This window comes from Hyperolius riggenbachi, chromosome 2, assembly GCF_040937935.1.
Source record: "Hyperolius riggenbachi isolate aHypRig1 chromosome 2, aHypRig1.pri, whole genome shotgun sequence".
NCBI lineage: Eukaryota > Metazoa > Chordata > Amphibia > Anura > Hyperoliidae > Hyperolius > Hyperolius riggenbachi.
The window spans coordinates 221,691,977-221,711,572 of NC_090647.1; the positions used below are offsets into that span (position 1 = coordinate 221,691,977).

A 19,596-nucleotide genomic window follows, 5' to 3' on the forward strand; every position below is an offset into this window, starting at 1 on the left:
GTTTTAACAGGTATTGAAGTGCCATCTAAGGAGTCCATGCCCAAAAAGAAACCTATTTATCAAGACAAAAAGAAGAAGAAGCCACAACAGACGACCCAGAATAAGGAGGGTAAGGTTCTGTTTCAATAATGGGTATGCAATTAGTTCGTTTTTTTTGTTTATTATTTATAATTTTTGGTCTTCCAGTCCTGTGTGCTTTTACTGTAGTTTAAATTATTCTCTTCTTTGCAACTCTATTGCTTAAGACTCTGCTATCACACTTATCCACAATTCCTTACCCTGCCCCCAACTTGCCATTACATACCTTACACTTCACATCTCCAGTCTTTAGAACTCTCACATGTGAGTTGTTCTCATGTTTATTTGCATTTTTTTTATGACTAAGAATGATATTCATACTGCTACTCTCCTAATCCCTTTCAGAGCCAATGGAGGCGAGTTCTCCAGTAGATGAAGTTCCTGAATCTCCAGTTCTGGAGAAGGAGGAGATCCAGCTGTCAGCTGAGCCAGAAGGTGAGGTTATCTCATTGTGCCTATAGGACAAGCCTTAGTTTTTCTTTATACAGTCATAAATATCTTCAGTCCCAAATTGTGGGCTTATTGCATATTCTGTGGGTAAAAGTTTGATAGCTAGGTTATAGTATGGTCAGGGAAGAAGTGGATGCCAACAGAAGAATGAAAGAGATTAGAGAAATAATATTTGAAGTTGGGGAATAGTATGGTAGGGAAGGGTAGTGGGAAGGATCGTTAGTCTTGTCCACAGCCCTGTACACACATTAGATTGATGTCGCCTGACAGGGATCAGGACCTGATCCCTCTGGGAACATCGCTGGGCTGAGGCTGTATATCTGACGACACATTCTGTTACAATGCAGGGTGGCAGAGGGCTGATGGAGCGACACAATTGGCAGAGGCGGTTGTTCTCGGCCACCTCAGCTGTCTTTAACCTAGCATGTGTACAGGTCTTAAAGTGTGCCAGAGCTGAGTTAATATGAAGAATTGATACTTAACCGGGGCTTCCTCCAGCCCCATAAGCACATCTGAGTCCCGCGCCATCCTCCCACGGTCTGCCGTTCAGCCACGATCAGCCCCAGCAACAGGCTCAGTGGCATCAGTCGTGGCCTCCGCACATGTGCAGAAGTAATTCCTTTCTGCTCTATAACATAAGCAGCAGCATAATAACCTTTAAAGAAAAAAAATCTTTGTTACAGCTGTTACAAATCCTGCAGTAGATCTGCAGTGGACATAGGGTTAACATCTTGTGTTTACAAATTATCTGTTCTGCTGAGGGAGCCAGCTGACACAACTAAGAGATCAAATTACAGCTGTGATTAGTCACAGATGAGGGGGAATTAGATTGGTTAAACTCTCTAAATACATACAGGGTGCATTTATCTGTATTCCTTCTGTCATGTGCAAGAGTTCAGGTCCACTTTACGTTGTTTTTTTCTTTTTAGCTACTTCTGAAGTCTTACTGTGTTTTTTGCAAATTTTACAGACACATTGTGTACGAGTGACATAAATCAGGATAGTGGGACTGATAAAGAAGGTATTGAGTTACAGTTTGATGCATGGCTGTGCAGAGATTCTGAAAGGATTTGCCGTTAGCTTTGCCTGCATTCGTTTTTTTACTGTTTTTTTCGAGATCACGTAGTAAAGTAGTAAATAGTTTTGCACCTTCAGCGCATTTGATTGTTTTATTTTTTTAGGTCTCTTTAGCCATACACCCACCGTTTATGCTTTTGAAAGTTGATATGCTGTAATATACATTTGTTAAAGTGAACCTAAAGTCTCCCCAAAAAAATGAGTTTTACTCACCTGGGGCTTCCCTCAGCCCCCTGCAGCCGATCGGTGCTCTCGCCGTGTCTCTGCAATCCTCCTGTCCCCGCCGGCGACCACTTCCGGTTTCGCCATCAGGACCCGACAGGCTGGGATCGCGAGTGATTATTTGTGTTCCCGGCCACAATATCGCCCCCTATGCTGTTATTGCGGCAAGGAAGGCCACAATAGCAGCATAGGGGGTGATATTGTGGCTGGGAACGCGAACAATCACTCGCGTTCCCAGCCTGTCGGGTCCTGACGGCGAAACCGAAAGTGGTCGCCGGCGGGGAAGGGAGGATCGCAGAGACACGGCGAGGGCACCGATCGGCTGCAGGGGGCTGAGGGAAGCCCCAGGTGAGTAAAACTCATTTTTTGGGGGAGACTTAAGTGCCTCTTTAATCTTGTTTTTACTTTCAAACTACTGTAGTTATTACACGTTTAAAACATCTCTGTTTGTCTAAATGATTTGTTTCGAAAGCAGCAATGGTCTAATGCTGTGAAAGATGTCATACCTCCTGATTGGCCCCCTTTTTACATGTGTATTAGTATGGTCTTTTGCAGCATGTAAACTATTAATGTGACAGTAATTGTATAGCTAGACTTTAACTGTTGCCTTACTAGGCATGGTGTATCTTAAAGAGAATCTGTACTCTATAATTCTTACAATAAAAAGCATACCATTCTATTCATTATGTTCTCCTGGGCCCCTCTGTGCTGTTTCTGCCACTCCCTGCTGCAATCCTGGCTTGTAATTGCCAGTTTTAGGCAGTTTTTACAAACAAGACATGGCTGCTAACCAGCTTGTGATAGGCTGAGAGGAGCTCAGGCTGTGACACACACAAAGCCTGCAGGGGGCGTGGAGAGGGTGTGTATAACTTCTATCCTATCACAAGCAGAGCAGCACATTCCTGCCTGAGCCCGACAAAGCCGTCAGAGGAAAGAAGATTAGATCATATAACAGAGATAATACAGCCACTGTCCAACTAGGAGAGGCTGCAGTAAGACAGACCACATTAGAACAGGTATAGGAACTTATAGGCTAGAAGAAATAAGGCTAAACATTTTGTTAGTCTCTTTAAATAGTTTTTAATGGATCACTAAAGAACCTGTTTGCTGTCTCTTAGGCTTCAAAAGGTCGAGAATTAGCCTGTTTGTAGAATTATAAATTATTGCAATTACTTCCTGAATCTGTTCCTTTTTCTATAATAGATGAAATGCCAAGATTGTGTAACTTACATGTTCACCTGAGAATACCACTGATTTTGTACCTGAGAAGAAAAAGTTCTGCATAGTGATAGGTGGTTTCTGCATTTTGGTGACCATTTTTTCGAAACAATTTTCCTGTGTGTGCCTAAAAGTGTCACCAAACTATGTGGATAAACCCAAAAGTTAATTTGCAGATTTTCGTAAGATTTAATTTCTAACATTTGCATGTTTTTTCCCCCAATCAATATGTCTTTATGAATTGTGCTGATCTTAAAGTGACACAGCAAATTACTGTCTGTTTTTAATATGGTGGTTTGACTTCCTGCATGTCAAGGTGGAGTCTGCTGTGAAATCATAACCTTCCGCTTACTTATATACTTACTTACTTATATATTGTTATGCATTTTCATAGCACCAATTCATTTTTCTGCAGTCCTGTACTTTTAAGCCATTCATGTCACCAGCTGTCCCCCAGTGGAGCTCACAATCTAATGTCCTTAGCATAGTCCTCGTCTAAAGTTCCTACTGTAGTCTAGGATCAGTTTTGGGAGGAAGCTACTTAATCTACCAGATGGTTTTTGGGATGTGTACAGAAACGAAGAGGCCAGAAGAAACCTAATGCACACACAGAGAGTTCATGAAACCGATGTCCTTGCTGACAATTTAACCCGGCACTTCAACAGCATGGGAAGAGCATGTTGGCCCTCTTGAGTCCTTTGCTTCATATAGTCATCCAAAAAGGTACTGGATTGTAGAGGGTCACAGACTGTGGAACACTCAGAAAATTGCATCATCTCAAGCTCTTCTCCACATCAGGTGAAATTTGGGTCATCCATCCCATCCGTTAATGGTTTTAATGGTGGGCGGGAGTATCCCAAAGCCACAGTAGTTCTTTCACTCCAGCACATCGTCCTTTGGCAATGGAAGCCATGCTACAGGGGCAGGACTTTCAAGTGGTGTAAATATTCTCCTCTCCAGATGTTGCTGCCGGTGCTTCACAAAAATCCACTGCCTCATGCTTGCATTCCAGGGTGGCGTTCTCAGATTGCCTGGTCATAGTATTCCTTACATATAGTGAGAGGAAGATCTCAGCAACAGGTATCACACCATCATTAAAACCTGAAAAAAGAAATGCATGAAGTTCCATGTTAGGAATGCCAGCCCTGTGTTTGTTATGCATAGTGCCTATTTTTCTAGTTTGGTTAAAATAAAATTGTGAGGATAAAAACCTAATTTAATAGTGCTATAAATGTTGATAACGGTGGAAACTGGGACCCTCCTGATCAAGTCAGACGCTGACCTGGAGGACACATGGCAGATGGAAGTTCAGACTTTATTTCTTGCATGCTTTATTTTGTGGGCAGTAACTTGAATTGAGTTGAAGCTACCTTCAAGGATAAAGAGGAATAGCTGGTTTCATTTTGTTAGAGGTAAAGCTATGAGCACAAAGCAAAATTCCATCTTTGGTAACAAAAAATCTTCCTGTAGCATATATTTTGCTAAAATGTATTTTTCCTTTTGCCAATAGTTGACTAGTTTTACTGGGTATGTACTAATAATCTGAACATGTCCCTAAACCCTTACAGAAACAGAAGAGGAAGCTGGTGTGGATGACTGGGAAGCCAGAGTCAGTGATGAAGAGGAGGAGAAGAAGAAGAAAGGTATGGTTTAAAGTAGCAGTAGAGTATTGTAGTATGTTAGCCATCAGAAAAGGCAAGTGTTGAATCAGGATGATACCATTTATTGGCCAACTTAAAGGAGTTCTTTAGCCCTTCTTAAGAATGTGCCTTTTAAATCTACATACCCATTCATGACCTGCTCCTTGTCCTGCAACCACTACTCCCCTTCCTACGCTGCCCAATAATTTTTCATACTTTGAAGTCGAACAATTTGGCAGGAGGATGAGGCAGTGATTTACATGCCGATCCGTCCCTTTCCTGCCCACTGCCAGCCCTGTACGTCATTACACAAGGCTTCTCCCTCTGTGTTCAGCACATAGTTCGCTATTAGTTCAGCACAGGAATCGTGCTTGCGTGTTGCAGTGCTGACCGCAAAGAGGGGAGGGCTTCTATGTGCTGCACCATAGCGACCATGATGTAAGGTTGCACGGTAGTTAACAGAACGTTATGCGGGTACACCTGTACTGAATTTGCAGTGAGAAATTATGCACATGAACGCTCTATGACTCTTAAGTATTTCTGGGGTTGTGGCCATCTTGGGAGAGGAAGATTAATTTAAAAAGGTTTATTACTAAAATACGGCGGTCAAGCGGCGAAAACAAGAAGGATGACATACAGAGAGTATGTTTATTTTAAGTCAGTTAATATTGGTCACAGATTCCCTTTAAAGAAAACCTGTAGGGGAAAAAGTGCCCGAGGGGTGGGGAGTACATAGCGCGGGAGGGGGGAACCTCTGGATACTAATGAGGCTCCCCCCATCCTCCACAGCCAGCTCTTTCAAGTGCTTGCTGCCCCGCAGTGACACACACAATTAATATTTACATGCAACAGTGCGTTCAGTTGCAATAGCGACTTCCCACTCAGGTTTCAGCAACAATAGTCAACCCCGATCGGATCAGATTTCATCTGAAATCATGTGCAATAAACAGCCATGATTCACTGCTAGTGGAAATAGGCCCTTATTACAGCTGCAGATAAGCTCTCCTTGACCTCTAGGTTATCTCTCTTCTGTTTTTTGAAGTACACATGTTTCAAGATTAACAGCTGTGTGAAAACCATGAATCGTATAGGAGTTTAAGCTGTTACAGGAGTCACAGCGGATGTACACATTTCCCAAATATGGCTAAAACTACCGAATGCAAGCTAGAAATCATATGAGAATGTACACTGTATCTAATTATAATATAACTACTTGAGATAACTTGAAAACAATGGCACATTGATAATAAATATATTAGTTCTGACAATTCACAAGAAGAGACATTGCTACGTTTTTCTGATGAAAAGTTTTATGTTAATAATCCTTGTTTCAGCATCTGAAACCCTTCCTATATCTTGATATTGCTGTATATTGGTACAGTATGTAGTCCCACCCTACCAATGATGCTTAGTCAAGGCTGTGATGCAGAATTCCCCTAGAGCAGGGCTGTCCAAATTCACAGGTATGGAGGGCCACATTATAACTACATGGCAGGGGGGGGGGCACTTAAGTAGGGTTACTGCTAGTCCTCCACCCCCGAAAACAAACAAATCTGGCAGCCGTTTCCATGAAGACTGGCAGCGACGCCGGTTTCCCGCCAAAATACACAAAAACTGGCCCTGCAAAATGCACCTAATTTGGCATTTGTTTCAGAATATACTGATGAGTTCTGGGTGATTAGATTACAGTGTGTATTACTGTGCATCATCTCTGCACCCATTGCAACTGGCCCAGCATGGTCTTAGATCGCCTTGCTGCCGCTCTGCCTTCTGGGACTTTGGAAGGGGAAACCACTTGCACGGCACAGAGGCAACGGCTGGCGGGATGGATGCAGGCCACCAGTTGGACAGCAATGTCCTATAGCATTCTTGGTGCCCAGGTGTTATTTCTGCTGGCTTCTGAACACACAAAACAAACATTCCGCAATTATGCACCTGCCAGCAGTAAAGATGTCACCACCTGTGATAAATTCCTGAATGTAAATTGGGGTGAGGAAAGATTTTACATTGAGCAGACACAACTAAATTTATATATTGGAAGAAAAAGCCATTTTTTTACTTACCATATATCTTTATTACACAGCAGTAAAGCAAGATACACGTCTGATTATTGCATAGATTGCCTGAATACGGGGCATGTTCTGTAACTGTTGTTATGCTCTACAGTAACAAAGACTGTACACATAGAAGTCCAGGAAAAAAATAATGAAGAAGAGGAGGAGGAGGATGAAGAAGATGAGGATGAGGATGATGAGGGTGAAAGTGAGGAAGAGGAGGAGGATGAGGAGGGGGAAAGCAGTGAAGATGAGAAGTCTTCAGATGAAAAGCCAGCAGATTCTCGGCCTGTGGTTTCCAAACCAGCAGAGAAGAAAACTATTAAAGAGCTGAGTTCAGAGTCTGAGTCAGACTCTGATGATGATCGCACCAAAGAAGAGCGATTGTATGATAAAGCCAAGAGGAGAATTGAGGTACTGTTTATTTACTAATTATATTGGACAAGTTGCAGAAGTTACTTACAGGTTGTTTTGCAATCAGTCAGTCTCTGACCTGATCTGTACACTTCTTCATTAAGATTTGTGAAGTGTTAAAAGAAACCAGGGACGTTAACTTCTAAAGATTTGATACTTACCCAGGGCTTCCTCCAGCCCCATAAGCTCGTCTGAGTCCCACGCCATCCTCCTGTGGTCTGCCGTTCAGCCACGATCAGACCCGGTAACAGGCTCAGTCGCATCTGTCCAGGTCTACTGCGCATGTGTGGGAGATCCGCGCATGCGTAGAAGACCCAGACTGGACCCGACTGAGCCAGTTACTGGGGGTGATCACGGAAGGAAGGCGTGAGACTCAGACAAGCTTATGGGGCTGGAGGAAGCCCTGGGTAAGTATCAAATATTTAGACGGTAACGTCTCTAGTACACTTTAAAGAGGCATTGTAGTGACATATAGTAGAATGTACCCATTTTTACTTTGATTCTCCTGGTTTCAGCATCAGAAACACTTTCTATATCTAACGATTGCTGTTTATTGGTATATAGCCCTGCCTTCCTATTGATGTCACAGCCTAGGCTGTTTAGCCATGTGGAATTCTACTCCCAGAGCTTTCTAGGAGACCAGGAATTTTTTTTTCTACTGGCTTCAGCACACATTCAGCAGAGCTGCACCTTGACAGCACTAAAGATGTTGCCACCTGTAGTAAATTTTAGAATGTAAACCAGGAAAAGGGAAGCTTTTAGGCCTTGTTCACATCTAAAATCAAAATCGCAAGCGTTTTGCGATTTTGTGCACAATTTTTTTAAGCGCCTCCCGGAGATTGCCCACGCACTGCGGTTTTTCTAAAGTGCTTTTGCAGAGCAATTTTTTTTTAATTCACTCCCTGATGCAAGTCAGGAAGTGAACTCTTTGACCTGGGAGAAGAATAAATACAATGTATACGCAGTCGCTGCACAAAGCGATTTTGTGAGCGTTTTACCGCTCTTCCTATACCTTTCTCTAGATCAAAATCGACCCAAAAATGGTCCAGGCGCCGCTTTGCGGAACGCAAAGCGAACGAAACGTGATGTGAACATTCCCATAAAGATTTGTTGCACAAGCGGTTTGTGGGTCGATTTTGAAAATCGCCTGCGCTTGAATAAAGGCCGAAAACGCCCTAGATGTGAACAAGCCCTTACAATGGGCAGATGCCGCCTAATTTATAAAGTAAGATTGTAAAAAATAAGCAATTGTATTCATTGTTATTTTCAGTACAATTCCTCTTTACGATTCAGTCATCACTGCCTAGTTCTAAATCCAGTTGTTAACTTCCATCTCTTAGTTTTATCATCATACTCTTGAACAGCAATGCACAGGACAACAAGTCGATGTATGTTATGTGAATGGCTAGATATAGCTTTGTTTTTAACTGATGCACATCATTGTTTCTTTCAGAAACGGCGCATTGAAAACCAGAAAACTATCAATTTTCAAGTCTTGCGCGCACCGGTCATATGTGTCCTTGGTCATGTAGACACTGGAAAGACTAAAATTCTAGACAAGGTATTCATGTTTTCTATATTTAAAATAACTGTCATAAATGAAAATTCTCATGAGTCTTTATAATGTTCACAACTTGTCAAGGCTTACTATGATCTTTTGCTTTTGTGTGAAGGCTCAAGTCCTATATTGATCCTCTGATCAGTTCAGTGAGTCTCTTGACACACAGTATATAGAGCAGGGGTCCCCAACCCCAGGTCCGCGGCCCACTGCCGTTCTGTAGGCCATGTGCTGGTGGTCCGCGGGTCTTGCCCCACCTCCACCCCGCGGCCGCCGCTGGTGTTACCTTAGCTGGCGGCCGCTTCCTCTCTTATATTCCCCTCTCATGCGTGCCATTTTCGTTCACAGCAGTGTGCCCCGCAGCTGCTGTGAAGAGGCAGAAGCAGGAGAGCGGCTTCCTGTAGTGGCGATGTGTATCGCCGTTACCAGGGGAACCGCTCTCCTGCTTCCTGCCTCTTCACAGCAGCTGCAGGGCGCGCTGCCGGGAAGGAAAATAACACCCATGAGAGAGGAATATTAGAGAGTAATCGGCCGCCAGCTAAGGTGACACCAGCGGCGGCTGCGGAGGGGGAGCGGGGGAGTGTATACTGGGGCAACTATACTACCCATACTGGGGAACTATACTAGCTATACTGGGGCACTATACTGGGACACTATACTAGCTATACTGGGGCTCTATACTATATGTACTGGGGCAACTATACTGGCACACTATAATAGCTATACTGGGGTACTATACTAGCTATACTGGGGCACTCTACTAGCTATACTGGGATACTATTCTAGCTATACTGGGGCACTATACTTACTACCCATACTGGGGCACTATACTAGCTATACTGGGGTAACTATACTAGCTATACTGGGGCGAATAAACTCCCTATACTGAGGCAACTATGCTAGCTATGCCCGGGCCGAAAAAGGTTGGGGACCCCTGATAGAGTATACTTCTGTCCTTAATGTGTGTTGAGCATAGCTATAAAATGTCCAGCTGTTAGGTGATATTTTGAAGAGGCTTTTAAAATAAGTAGGTAAACTAGGAAGTCGAGGGATATGCAGTGCTGCACTGAATTCAAGCTTCATTTAGACAGTCTTATATGGAACTTTTTGGTTTACACTGGAGACAGTCTGTCACCTTACAGTCTGATTAAAAACGGGGTAAACTATCAAATTCAGCATTGGCATTTAAATGACAACAAAGGCTTGATTTTGACAGGTGTACTTTAAAGCAGCTCTATTGTAGTTATGCAGTTCTTTATCATTGACATATTTTGCAACACTTTACAGAGTTACCTGGTCATGTCACTAACTGACCCTCAGGGCCCGTTTCCATTTGTGCGGTGCGAATCGCCGCGATAAAAATTTGCATGCGGATGCGAATTTCGCATGCGGTTGTATGCAAATTTTCATGTGAATTCGCATGAAAATTCGCATGGATGACGCTGTATGCGAATTTAACCATGGCAGTGCCGGTGTGCTTTTCCATTGATTTCGCATGAAAATTCGCATACCAAAGCCGCAACATACATGTTCATCTCATCACATATTAGTTCAGGTGAACATTAAGACACTATAGTCATGGTCTTTTGGCATATTTTGATATGAATTATGTATTGATAATTGCATATTATGTCTGTCTATGTAAGACTAATTTTATTTTTTCTGTGCATAGTTGCGTCATACTCATGTACAAGACAGTGAAGCTGGTGGCATCACTCAGCAAATTGGAGCAACAAATGTCCCACTTGATGCTATAAAGGAACAGACTAAAATGGTGAAAAATGTAAGTATTACAATAACGTCTAGGTGTGCTAATGGTGTTATGTTTTTTTGTTACAATGTAGAACGACAAGGGTTTGAAGGAACACATTTCTTACAGAATCTCATGCTAAAACTGCAGCTACAAATGGATATATAGTTAAGCATTTCTGCATAAGTAATATCAGCGCCTAATAGGATTATTGGTTACAATCTGCCAGTGGCACTGAGATTCTGCAATGAAATATCAGATATGTATCTTTATTATTCTGCTAATAGAAGTATTGGTCTTTTTGTATTTAGTTTGACAAGGAGGGCATAAAGATTCCAGGAATGCTGATCATTGACACGCCTGGCCATGAGTCTTTCAGGTAATTCATTACACGCTTTTTAAACCTCTTGTAGCACATTTTCTATGATGATCTTAAAAGTATGTATTTATACTGATGTACTAAAGGAAATCTAAATTGGCAGGAACAGGGCAGTTCTTATCTTTTACCTTTTTTAAAAAAAAATGCCAGCATTCTGTCATGCTGATCTATTGGCTTTTGTGGCGTCACACACTTGGAACATTCGTACAACTAGTGGACTCTGGGTAGTTGGTGCCTGCCAATCAGGTGTCCCAAGTCAGTGATTGAAGAACCAGTAAAGGCAAACAATTTAGCAAAACACCAAGGCAAGTAATGCTTTGATTGCTTTCCTTATTCCCTTTACTTCAGATTTGCTTTAAAGGGAACCTGAGATGGCTTTATAAAAACAAAATATACATACCTGGGGCTTCCTCCAGCCCCCTACGGCCTGATTGCTCCCACGCCATCCTCTTCCGACTCCCCGTTCATCTTCAATTGGCCCCGGAAAGTCCTCTGGTCCGGGGCCTACTCTGCGGCCTGGCCACACACGTGTTCAGGTCGCCTGGCGCATCCTGCACAGTACTACTGGAGGAACATCCAGGTATGTATACATTTTTAAAGAGGCCCCATCTCAGGTACACTTTAAAACAATCAAAGAATGTAAATGAAGCGGCGCTTTAGGGGTTAACTAAGCTGCAGGTTCCAAACAGGGGGTTCCCAAAACCCCTAAAATAAAATACAGAAAATTATGAATCAAGGAACATGCGCTAATATATGCTATTTTCTTTTATTCTAAATATACTTTTTCCATAAAATGACAATAAAACAGTATAAAATTCCTATAATCACCCTTACTAATTATGCATTATACACACTCTCATTCATACCATCCACATTCAAGAAATTCTCCAGATCTCGGAAAATTAACTAAAAAAGGATTAAGCAAATCCCAAATCTTGTGCAAAACTTTCAGATCCACAGTCAATATTGTGATCAGAAGAAAAGGGGATTAATTATCCAATATGCATAAAATAGATTGCAATCAATTGTGGGCGTAATCTAGGTTGCAAGACTCCCAACCGTTAAGTCTGTTACTGTGGGACCCGTCTTGTTAGTATACAACGGGTTTGGTGTAAGTCTTTTATACTTCTTCAAATAATAATTAGGTACATTGTCTCATCAAGGGATACCTTTAAACAGTCTGGTGTCACTCCGTTTGTACAGCTGCGTATACAGCTAAAAGACTTCTGAGCTCTGGCTCTCCGTGTAGCTGTTCTGCAGTATCCGTGGGCATACGTCAATTCCTACTGCTAGTTCCAGGACGACGCTCGCTCTTCCGGATCTCACCGCTATCAGCTGCTTCTCGGTGACGTCACCTTAAATATAGAGGAGCTTGTGTATGTGATTGGCCGCTGAGCACTTCCACAGCCTTCCACACTCCTGAATCCTTCATAAAACGGAGAATATAATCTTATTTACACCTCAACGCGTTTCTGCTAATAAACGTTAGCCTTCTTCAGGAGGAACAGTCTCATTTCACCGGAGTCGTCTGTTAATGAGATCCGGAAGAGCGAGCGTCGTCCTGGAACTAGCAGTAGGAATTGACGTATGCCCACAGATACTGCAGAACAGCTACACGGAGAGCCAGAGCTCAGAAGTCTTTTAGCTGTATACGCAGCTGTACAAACGGAGTGACACCAGACTGTTTAAAGGTATCCCTTGATGAGACAATGTACCTAATTATTATTTGAAGAAGTATAAAAGACTTACACCAAACCCGTTGTATACCAACAAGACGGGTCCCACAGTAACAGACTTAACGGTTGGGAGTCTTGCAACCTAGATTACGCCCACAATTGATTGCAATCTATTTTATGCATATTGGATAATTAATCCCCTTTTCTTCTGATCACAATATTGACTGTGGATCTGAAAGTTTTGCACAAGATTTGGGATTTGCTTAATCCTTTTTTAGTTAATTTTCCGAGATCTGGAGAATTTCTTGAATGTGGATGGTATGAATGAGAGTGTGTATAATGCATAATTAGTAAGGGTGATTATAGGAATTTTATACTGTTTTATTGTCATTTTATGGAAAAAGTATATTTAGAATAAAAGAAAATAGCATATATTAGCGCATGTTCCTTGATTCATAATTTTCTACACTTTAAAACAATCCCTAGGTGCAAATCTTTTCCTAGTTCTCAAGTATGGACTTATTCCTTCATTACACTGGTTTTAATTAATAATTATGGGTTGAGATTTTTCCATGGAACTGCTTTGTGGAAGTGGAGTCTGTCTTTTCATCCTGAGTTTGATACTTCAACTGTTCTTGCTGTTAGTGGTGAACCTTTCATGAGGCGTGCTCCAGCTGAGAGAATTGTGCAATAAAGTAAGGCACACAACATTTTTCATAGATTAGTTGTTAGATTTAATGAAAAAAATCTAATGAAAGTTTATAGAAAAAAGTGTAGCTGAGGTGAATAAGGTGTACTCACCTCAAAGTTCTATAGGCTCTTCAGATCCCTCCAGGCTGCTTCCTGTGTCCGGCCTCCTCTCGGCTGCTTCCTGTGTCCGGCCTCTGCTCTGTCTTGTCGCTCCTAGCTGCGACTGGTACCAGTTGTGGCCAAGTGCATGCACAGTACATCCCTTGCACCTCCGTGTATCATTCTCCCACATTGAAAGCATCCTGGCCATGCACAGTTTGGATTTCCAGGATGCTACCAATGACGGCTGCTACGAACAGCCATGCAGGACAAATACAGAGAAGGGTGCATGTATGGACAGCACATGCGCCCGGAAGATCCAACCGGAGTTCCAAACAAGGCATGCAGCGGTAAGACTCTGAGGGATAGCCGGACACCGTATGGACCTTGGAGGGGTCTGAAGGGCCTATAGATCAGCAGGTTAAGTATGTATTAACACTTTTCACCTCAGTTTTCCTTTAAAGTTAACCTGAGATAACCCCCCTTCCCCAAACTGAGGAGTTAAACAATTGTATTTATGCTCCTGCTCCTCCTAAAAATGACCTTTAGATATCCCATGGTTTTATTTTAAACACTAGATTAAATGTTTTGTCGCCCCTGCTCAGTGGCAGCCTAATAAGTGTCCCAGAGTATAAAAAAAAAAAAAAAAAAAAGTTCAAAGTAAACCAGCTTGGTTATTAATGTTTTGTACTGTACATACACGTTTATCTAATCATGTCACATGTTGCGCTGTTTGTAAAGCCTTTCTTGATGGTTTTGCAATGTTAATCGATTGAATATGGATCAGGAAATGGCGACAAAATTAGATCAGATCTTTGTTGCAATATGATCTAATATACAATGATGCAAGGTGGATATCAATCATTTACCTGAGTTGTGCGGTGTTTTCTTAGCATTAGTGTGTTTGCTTATGTACATGCCAATGATGGGATATGCTATCTGATGCAGTCTAACTGTGTATATATAATCTATAAACTTGTTCCCTAGTAATCTGAGGAACCGTGGAAGTTCGCTGTGTGACATTGCTATCCTTGTGGTGGACATTATGCATGGGCTGGAGCCTCAGACCATTGAATCTTTAAATTTATTGAAGACTAAAAAGTGTCCTTTCATTGTGGCTTTAAACAAAGTAAGTTTTCCCATCACTATTATTTTACAAGGTTATTATACACACAGTAAAGCAGAGCAATACTCTTACTACATAATAACCCTTTTAACACCTATTGATGCTCTCAGATTGACAGATTGTACGACTGGAAGAAGAGCCCAGAGACTGATGTCAGTGCCACATTAAAGAAACAAAAGAAAAACACTAAAGATGAGTTTGAGGAACGCACCAAAGCCATCATTGTTGAATTTGCACAGCAGGTAACGTTGTTTTGGGGGGTTTTATCCTTGTGAGTGCTGTGATTTTCTTGGAATCGGCTTTAGATGAGCCTTTTAGTGTACATGTTGCTTACATGATGTGTTTTATTGTAGGGATTGAATGCAGCTTTGTTCTATGAAAATAAAGACCCCCGTACATTTGTATCGCTGGTTCCTACCTCTGCTCACTCTGGAGATGGTATGGGGAATCTGATCAGTCTCCTTGTGGATCTCACACAGACCATGCTTAGCAAGAGGCTGGCTCATTCAGAGGAGCTGAGAGCTCAAGTCATGGAGGTAATGGGACTTCGGAATTGCTGATATTTCCCCTTATTCTCTGTGATGTTTTTCCCCACAGTGCATTATTTACATGTACAGCTAACCATGCATTGTGATCATAGCTGCACAATTTGTTTTGATGAGCTCTCAATTTATGAATTTGTGTTTCTGTAGGTTAAAGCATTGCCAGGCATGGGCACCACTATTGATGTCATTCTTATCAATGGACGACTAAGAGAAGGAGACACTGTTATTATTCCTGGTGTGGAAGGCCCAATTGTAACACAAATCAGAGGCCTTCTTTTGCCCCCTCCCATGAAAGAGTTAAGAGTAAAGGTAAAATGATGTTTTGTACTTGATTTGAATAGCCTTCTATTTGTCCTAGAACCTGAGCCAGTAATGCAGCTGGGTATGTCGTAAACCTATTCTGATCCGCATGTCTGAACATTTTTCTTTTGCACATTTCAGAATCAGTATGAGAAACACAAAGAAGTGCTTGCAGCTCAGGGAGTGAAGATCCTTGGGAAGGACTTGGAGAAAACCTTGGCAGGTTTACCCCTATTAGTTGCTTACAAGGAAGATGAGATCCCTGTCCTGAGAGTAAGCTATAAATGGAAATCGTTTCATAGCATGTGTATTAGCATGCCATCACGTATTAATACTCATACTCATGTTCTATTTAGGATGAGCTCATCCATGAATTGAAGCAGACTTTAAATGCTATTAAGCTGGAAGAAAAGGGTGTTTACGTGCAAGCATCTACACTGGGCTCCTTAGAAGCACTGCTTGAATTCTTAAAAACCTCAGAAGTGCCAGTAAGTATTGCATCCCACAATTGTGATGTGTTAAGGGCGGTTCCCCATTTAGTCATTTCATTTACTACATGGAGATCTCCGTTTTAATTATGGTTGAGTTCAACAAACGTTGTAGTGGTTTCACATGATTTTAATGATAATTTGCCATTCAACACACTGTAAGCGGTTTTATTCCCCCTCTACATATGGGAATGATGGAACCACCAAGCACTATTTCAGGTCTGCCTCAAACACTGGCCATATTACAGGTCAGATCATGCTGATAAGCTCTGTGTAATGTGCTGCAGGCCCAAACTACACTACTATGTTTCAGCATCTCTGTAGGGTACCAAACGTCTGCAGAGTACCCAGTGCCTGTCTAGAATAAAACAATTTCTGGATTTCTTATATTCTTAAACTGAATGAGGCCTTGGACATTTTAGGTTGGAATTTTTAGTATTTCTTTATTAGCAAAACACTTTTATGTTACAGTGTCAGGATATTCAGAATCCAGTTACCATTTCAAAAGTGTAGTAAATGACATGTTAGAATGTATGGACAGTTTCTGAGGCTGTGTTATCTTGTCTAATGAGTTTTTTCTTATCATTTTAGTATGCTGGAATTAATATTGGACCTGTTCATAAAAGGGATGTCATGAAGGCATCTGTGATGTTGGAGCATGATCCTCAGTAAGTAACTCCTTTCAATGAATGCTATATTTCTTTCTACAGTTGGCGTCTGCATAGTTTTGGTAGTAGAGCATGCATGCATAGAAGGGAGAACACCAGGTGGCACATTATTGGCTGGGTGGATCAACAGCATGATGGGGAATGCTCCATTTTTAAGGGCTGATCTGTTGTGTCAGAGACACTGCTAATGACTTGCATGCAAATTTAACACAGAATGTATGCAGCTTGAAAATGGGCCAATCAAATGCACGTCCTGCTGTTTTTCATTGGCCAAATTCCAAGCTGCATACCTATAAATTTGCTTGCAAGGCAGAATTATTGGCATCTCATTGACCATGTGTAATGTTGAATAGGAGCCTGAGAGAGAGGGGGTGGCAGGCACTCAGAAGGGGCTGTGGGTACTGTCAAAAACGGCTGTTTACAGGTAGAAAACTTCAGCAGGAGCTACGTGCTCAAGACAAGGGTAAACAGTACATTGCAATTCTTAAAGAAGAAAAAAGAGAGCATGGATGTCTGGCACCGTAGCTTTAATGAAAGCAGCAAGTGTACAGTGAATAGTAATCACAATAAATACACAATGGCATGTGTTCACGTGAAGGAATAAGGTACTTATCGTGCTCTGCTGAAGTGGGGAGGCAGCTGTGGGTGCCAGAGGGTGCACGGCCTAACGACCGTTTCGCAATGGGGTGAGCCTTGCTTCCTCGGAGGCTAACGTGCACTACAGGTGTTTGCTTATTCCCAGTTAGAGTACAGGAGAGCTGATTGGCTCTTTGCTAAGCAGTCTGTTCTGTTGTATGAAGAGGAGAGAAGGTATAAGGAGCAAACCGTGCCTTATTGCAGCAGAAACCAAAATAATAATAATCCACAGTCAGATCTAGCTTTGTTCATTGAGACAGAGGCCCCATATGTGGAGGAACACCTGTACTCTCACTAGATTTCTACAGCCCATATCTGGGTGTTGCATTAAACGGCAGCAGAGCAGTAGACTGGCCATGCTTTTTGTAGCTCCATTCTCAAATTTGCTTATTCATGTTAGAGAATCCTTCCACTGAAGCAAAGCAATTATTCGGATTTGTTATTTCCACTGTTGTGGTACAGCTGGAATTAACGGTGTTGTCAGGAAATATTCGAAAACCACATGTAATTTAATTTACTACAGTGTTCTCCCCAGAATTTTTTGTCCAGCCGGGTGGCTTGAATATGTAGCCGGGTGGCATGAAAAAGTAGCCAGGTGGGGCGAGATGAGGGAATGCAGGTGCCGGTGCGGAGGAGACGGTGAGCCGATGACAGTCGGGGGCTCACCAAAACTAGCAGGGTGGAGCTCCCGGCTAAAACAGCATGGGGAGAACACTGTTACTAACAACCAAATGAACCTAATTGTTTGACTTACTTTTACATTAAAACAAACTTCTGATTTAAAAATAAAAAAGTTAAATACTTTCCAATGTAAAAGGGAAGCCTCTGAATGATCCAGAGGCTTCTCCTGTCCTCGACCCCTCTGCTTCTCGCTGGGACCCTCTACTTCATGGCCGCACTCCCCTCTATGCACGACTGCAGCCGCAGTAACTCAAAGCCAAACTGTTCCTCATGCATATGCAACTCTTATGCTGCTGCAAAAGCGTGGGCGGCCATGCTAGTAAACGGATGGAAGCACGACTACGAAGCAGCCTGCCCTGGCGAGCAGCGGTGGGGTGCAGGAGGATCTACTGAGGTAACTCTCACTTTTCTTTTTTTTTTTTGTCACAGGTTCGATTTAAAAGTATTATATATGTGTGTGTATATATCTCTAGCTATATACACACACACACACGCACACACACACGCACACACACACACACACACATATATATATATATATATATATATATATATATATATATATATATATATATATATATATATATATATATATATATATATATATGTATATATATGTATATGTGTGTGTGTATATATATATATATATATATATATATATATATATATATATATATATATATATATATGTATATGTATGTATGTATGTATATATATATATATATATATATATATATATATATATATATATATATATATATATATATATATATATATATATATATATATAATCACACAAAAAATTAAGTTGTTTTACGAAATAGACGTATTGCCTTATTATTTTTATTTAGTTATTTTATTAAAGATGAATGTACTTGACTAATGTTGTGGTGCAAATAAGTACAAGTACATTCTGCTGTAATGGGAATGGTCAGAAATGTTGTACTCTACTGACATGCAGTTTTCCCTGTCTAGGTACGCTGTGATTCTAGCCTTTGATGTCAGGATTGAAAGAGAAGCTCAGGAAATGGCTGATAGTTTAGGCGTACGGATCTTTAGTGCTGAAATAATCTACCACTTGTTTGATGCCTTCACAAAGTACAGACAGGATTACAAGAAACAGAAGCAGGAAGAATTCAAGTAAGTGGTATCTTACTATGCATTTATTATGAAAATCTAGTGTTGGAAATAGGAAAAGTATTTTTCGTAAGGATGGACTTTACGGTATTGATAGCAATTGTTTGATAGCCCCATGCTGTATGAAGGGCTATTCACATATTGCTATTGAAACTTTTTATGGACCAGTGAGTATTGCAAAGTTGTGCTTTAACATACTGAGCCCCCTTCATGCAACTCCATAGAGGAAGCTTAGATTCACATTCACTGTTTGTTGTCCAGCTCAGAGGAAGCCAATGCACAGGATACCGATAGGCATAGGAGTTCAGCTCACCAAAGTAATGGTTGTGTCATCAAGAAGGAAGGCAGAAGCGATGGTGCACATCCAGCTAAAATATCACTTTTATTTCTTCCATTAAAAAGGTTAACAACCACATGGCAAACATACAGTGATGTGAAAAACTATTTGCCCCCTTCCTGATTTCTTATTCTTTTGCATGTTTGTCACACTTAAATGTTTCTGCTCATCAAAAACCGTTAACTATTAGTCAAAGATAACATAATTGAACACAAAATGCAGTTTTAAATGATGGTTTTTATTATTTAGTGAGAAAAAAACCCTCAAAACCTACATGGCCCTGTGTGAAAAAGAAATTGCCCCCTGAACCTAATAACTGGTTGGGCCACCCTTAGCAGCAGCAATAACTGCAATCAAGTGTTTGCGATAACTT

At 41.4% G+C, this 19,596-nt stretch overlaps 1 protein-coding gene across 3 annotated transcripts in view; it reads left to right on the forward strand.

Annotated features, from left to right (window-relative positions):
• The window catches only part of EIF5B (eukaryotic translation initiation factor 5B), a 58,719-nt gene that overhangs the window by 25,301 nt on the left and 13,822 nt on the right, over positions 1–19,596 (forward strand). For 2 of the 3 annotated variants that reach the window (XM_068268202.1, XM_068268201.1), the window contains exons 7-22: positions 11–109; positions 424–513; positions 1,499–1,549; positions 4,614–4,688; positions 6,852–7,153; positions 8,607–8,714; positions 10,384–10,494; positions 10,773–10,840; positions 14,293–14,434; positions 14,542–14,673; positions 14,785–14,967; positions 15,124–15,285; positions 15,418–15,549; positions 15,633–15,764; positions 16,356–16,432; positions 18,725–18,889. In XM_068268202.1, the coding sequence (XP_068124303.1) occupies positions 11–109; positions 424–513; positions 1,499–1,549; positions 4,614–4,688; positions 6,852–7,153; positions 8,607–8,714; positions 10,384–10,494; positions 10,773–10,840; positions 14,293–14,434; positions 14,542–14,673; positions 14,785–14,967; positions 15,124–15,285; positions 15,418–15,549; positions 15,633–15,764; positions 16,356–16,432; positions 18,725–18,889 (2,029 nt within the window). The remainder of the gene's footprint in view (positions 1–10; positions 110–423; positions 514–1,498; positions 1,550–4,613; positions 4,689–6,851; positions 7,154–8,606; positions 8,715–10,383; positions 10,495–10,772; positions 10,841–14,292; positions 14,435–14,541; positions 14,674–14,784; positions 14,968–15,123; positions 15,286–15,417; positions 15,550–15,632; positions 15,765–16,355; positions 16,433–18,724; positions 18,890–19,596) is intronic. The other variant, XM_068268203.1, reaches the window with a different exon arrangement.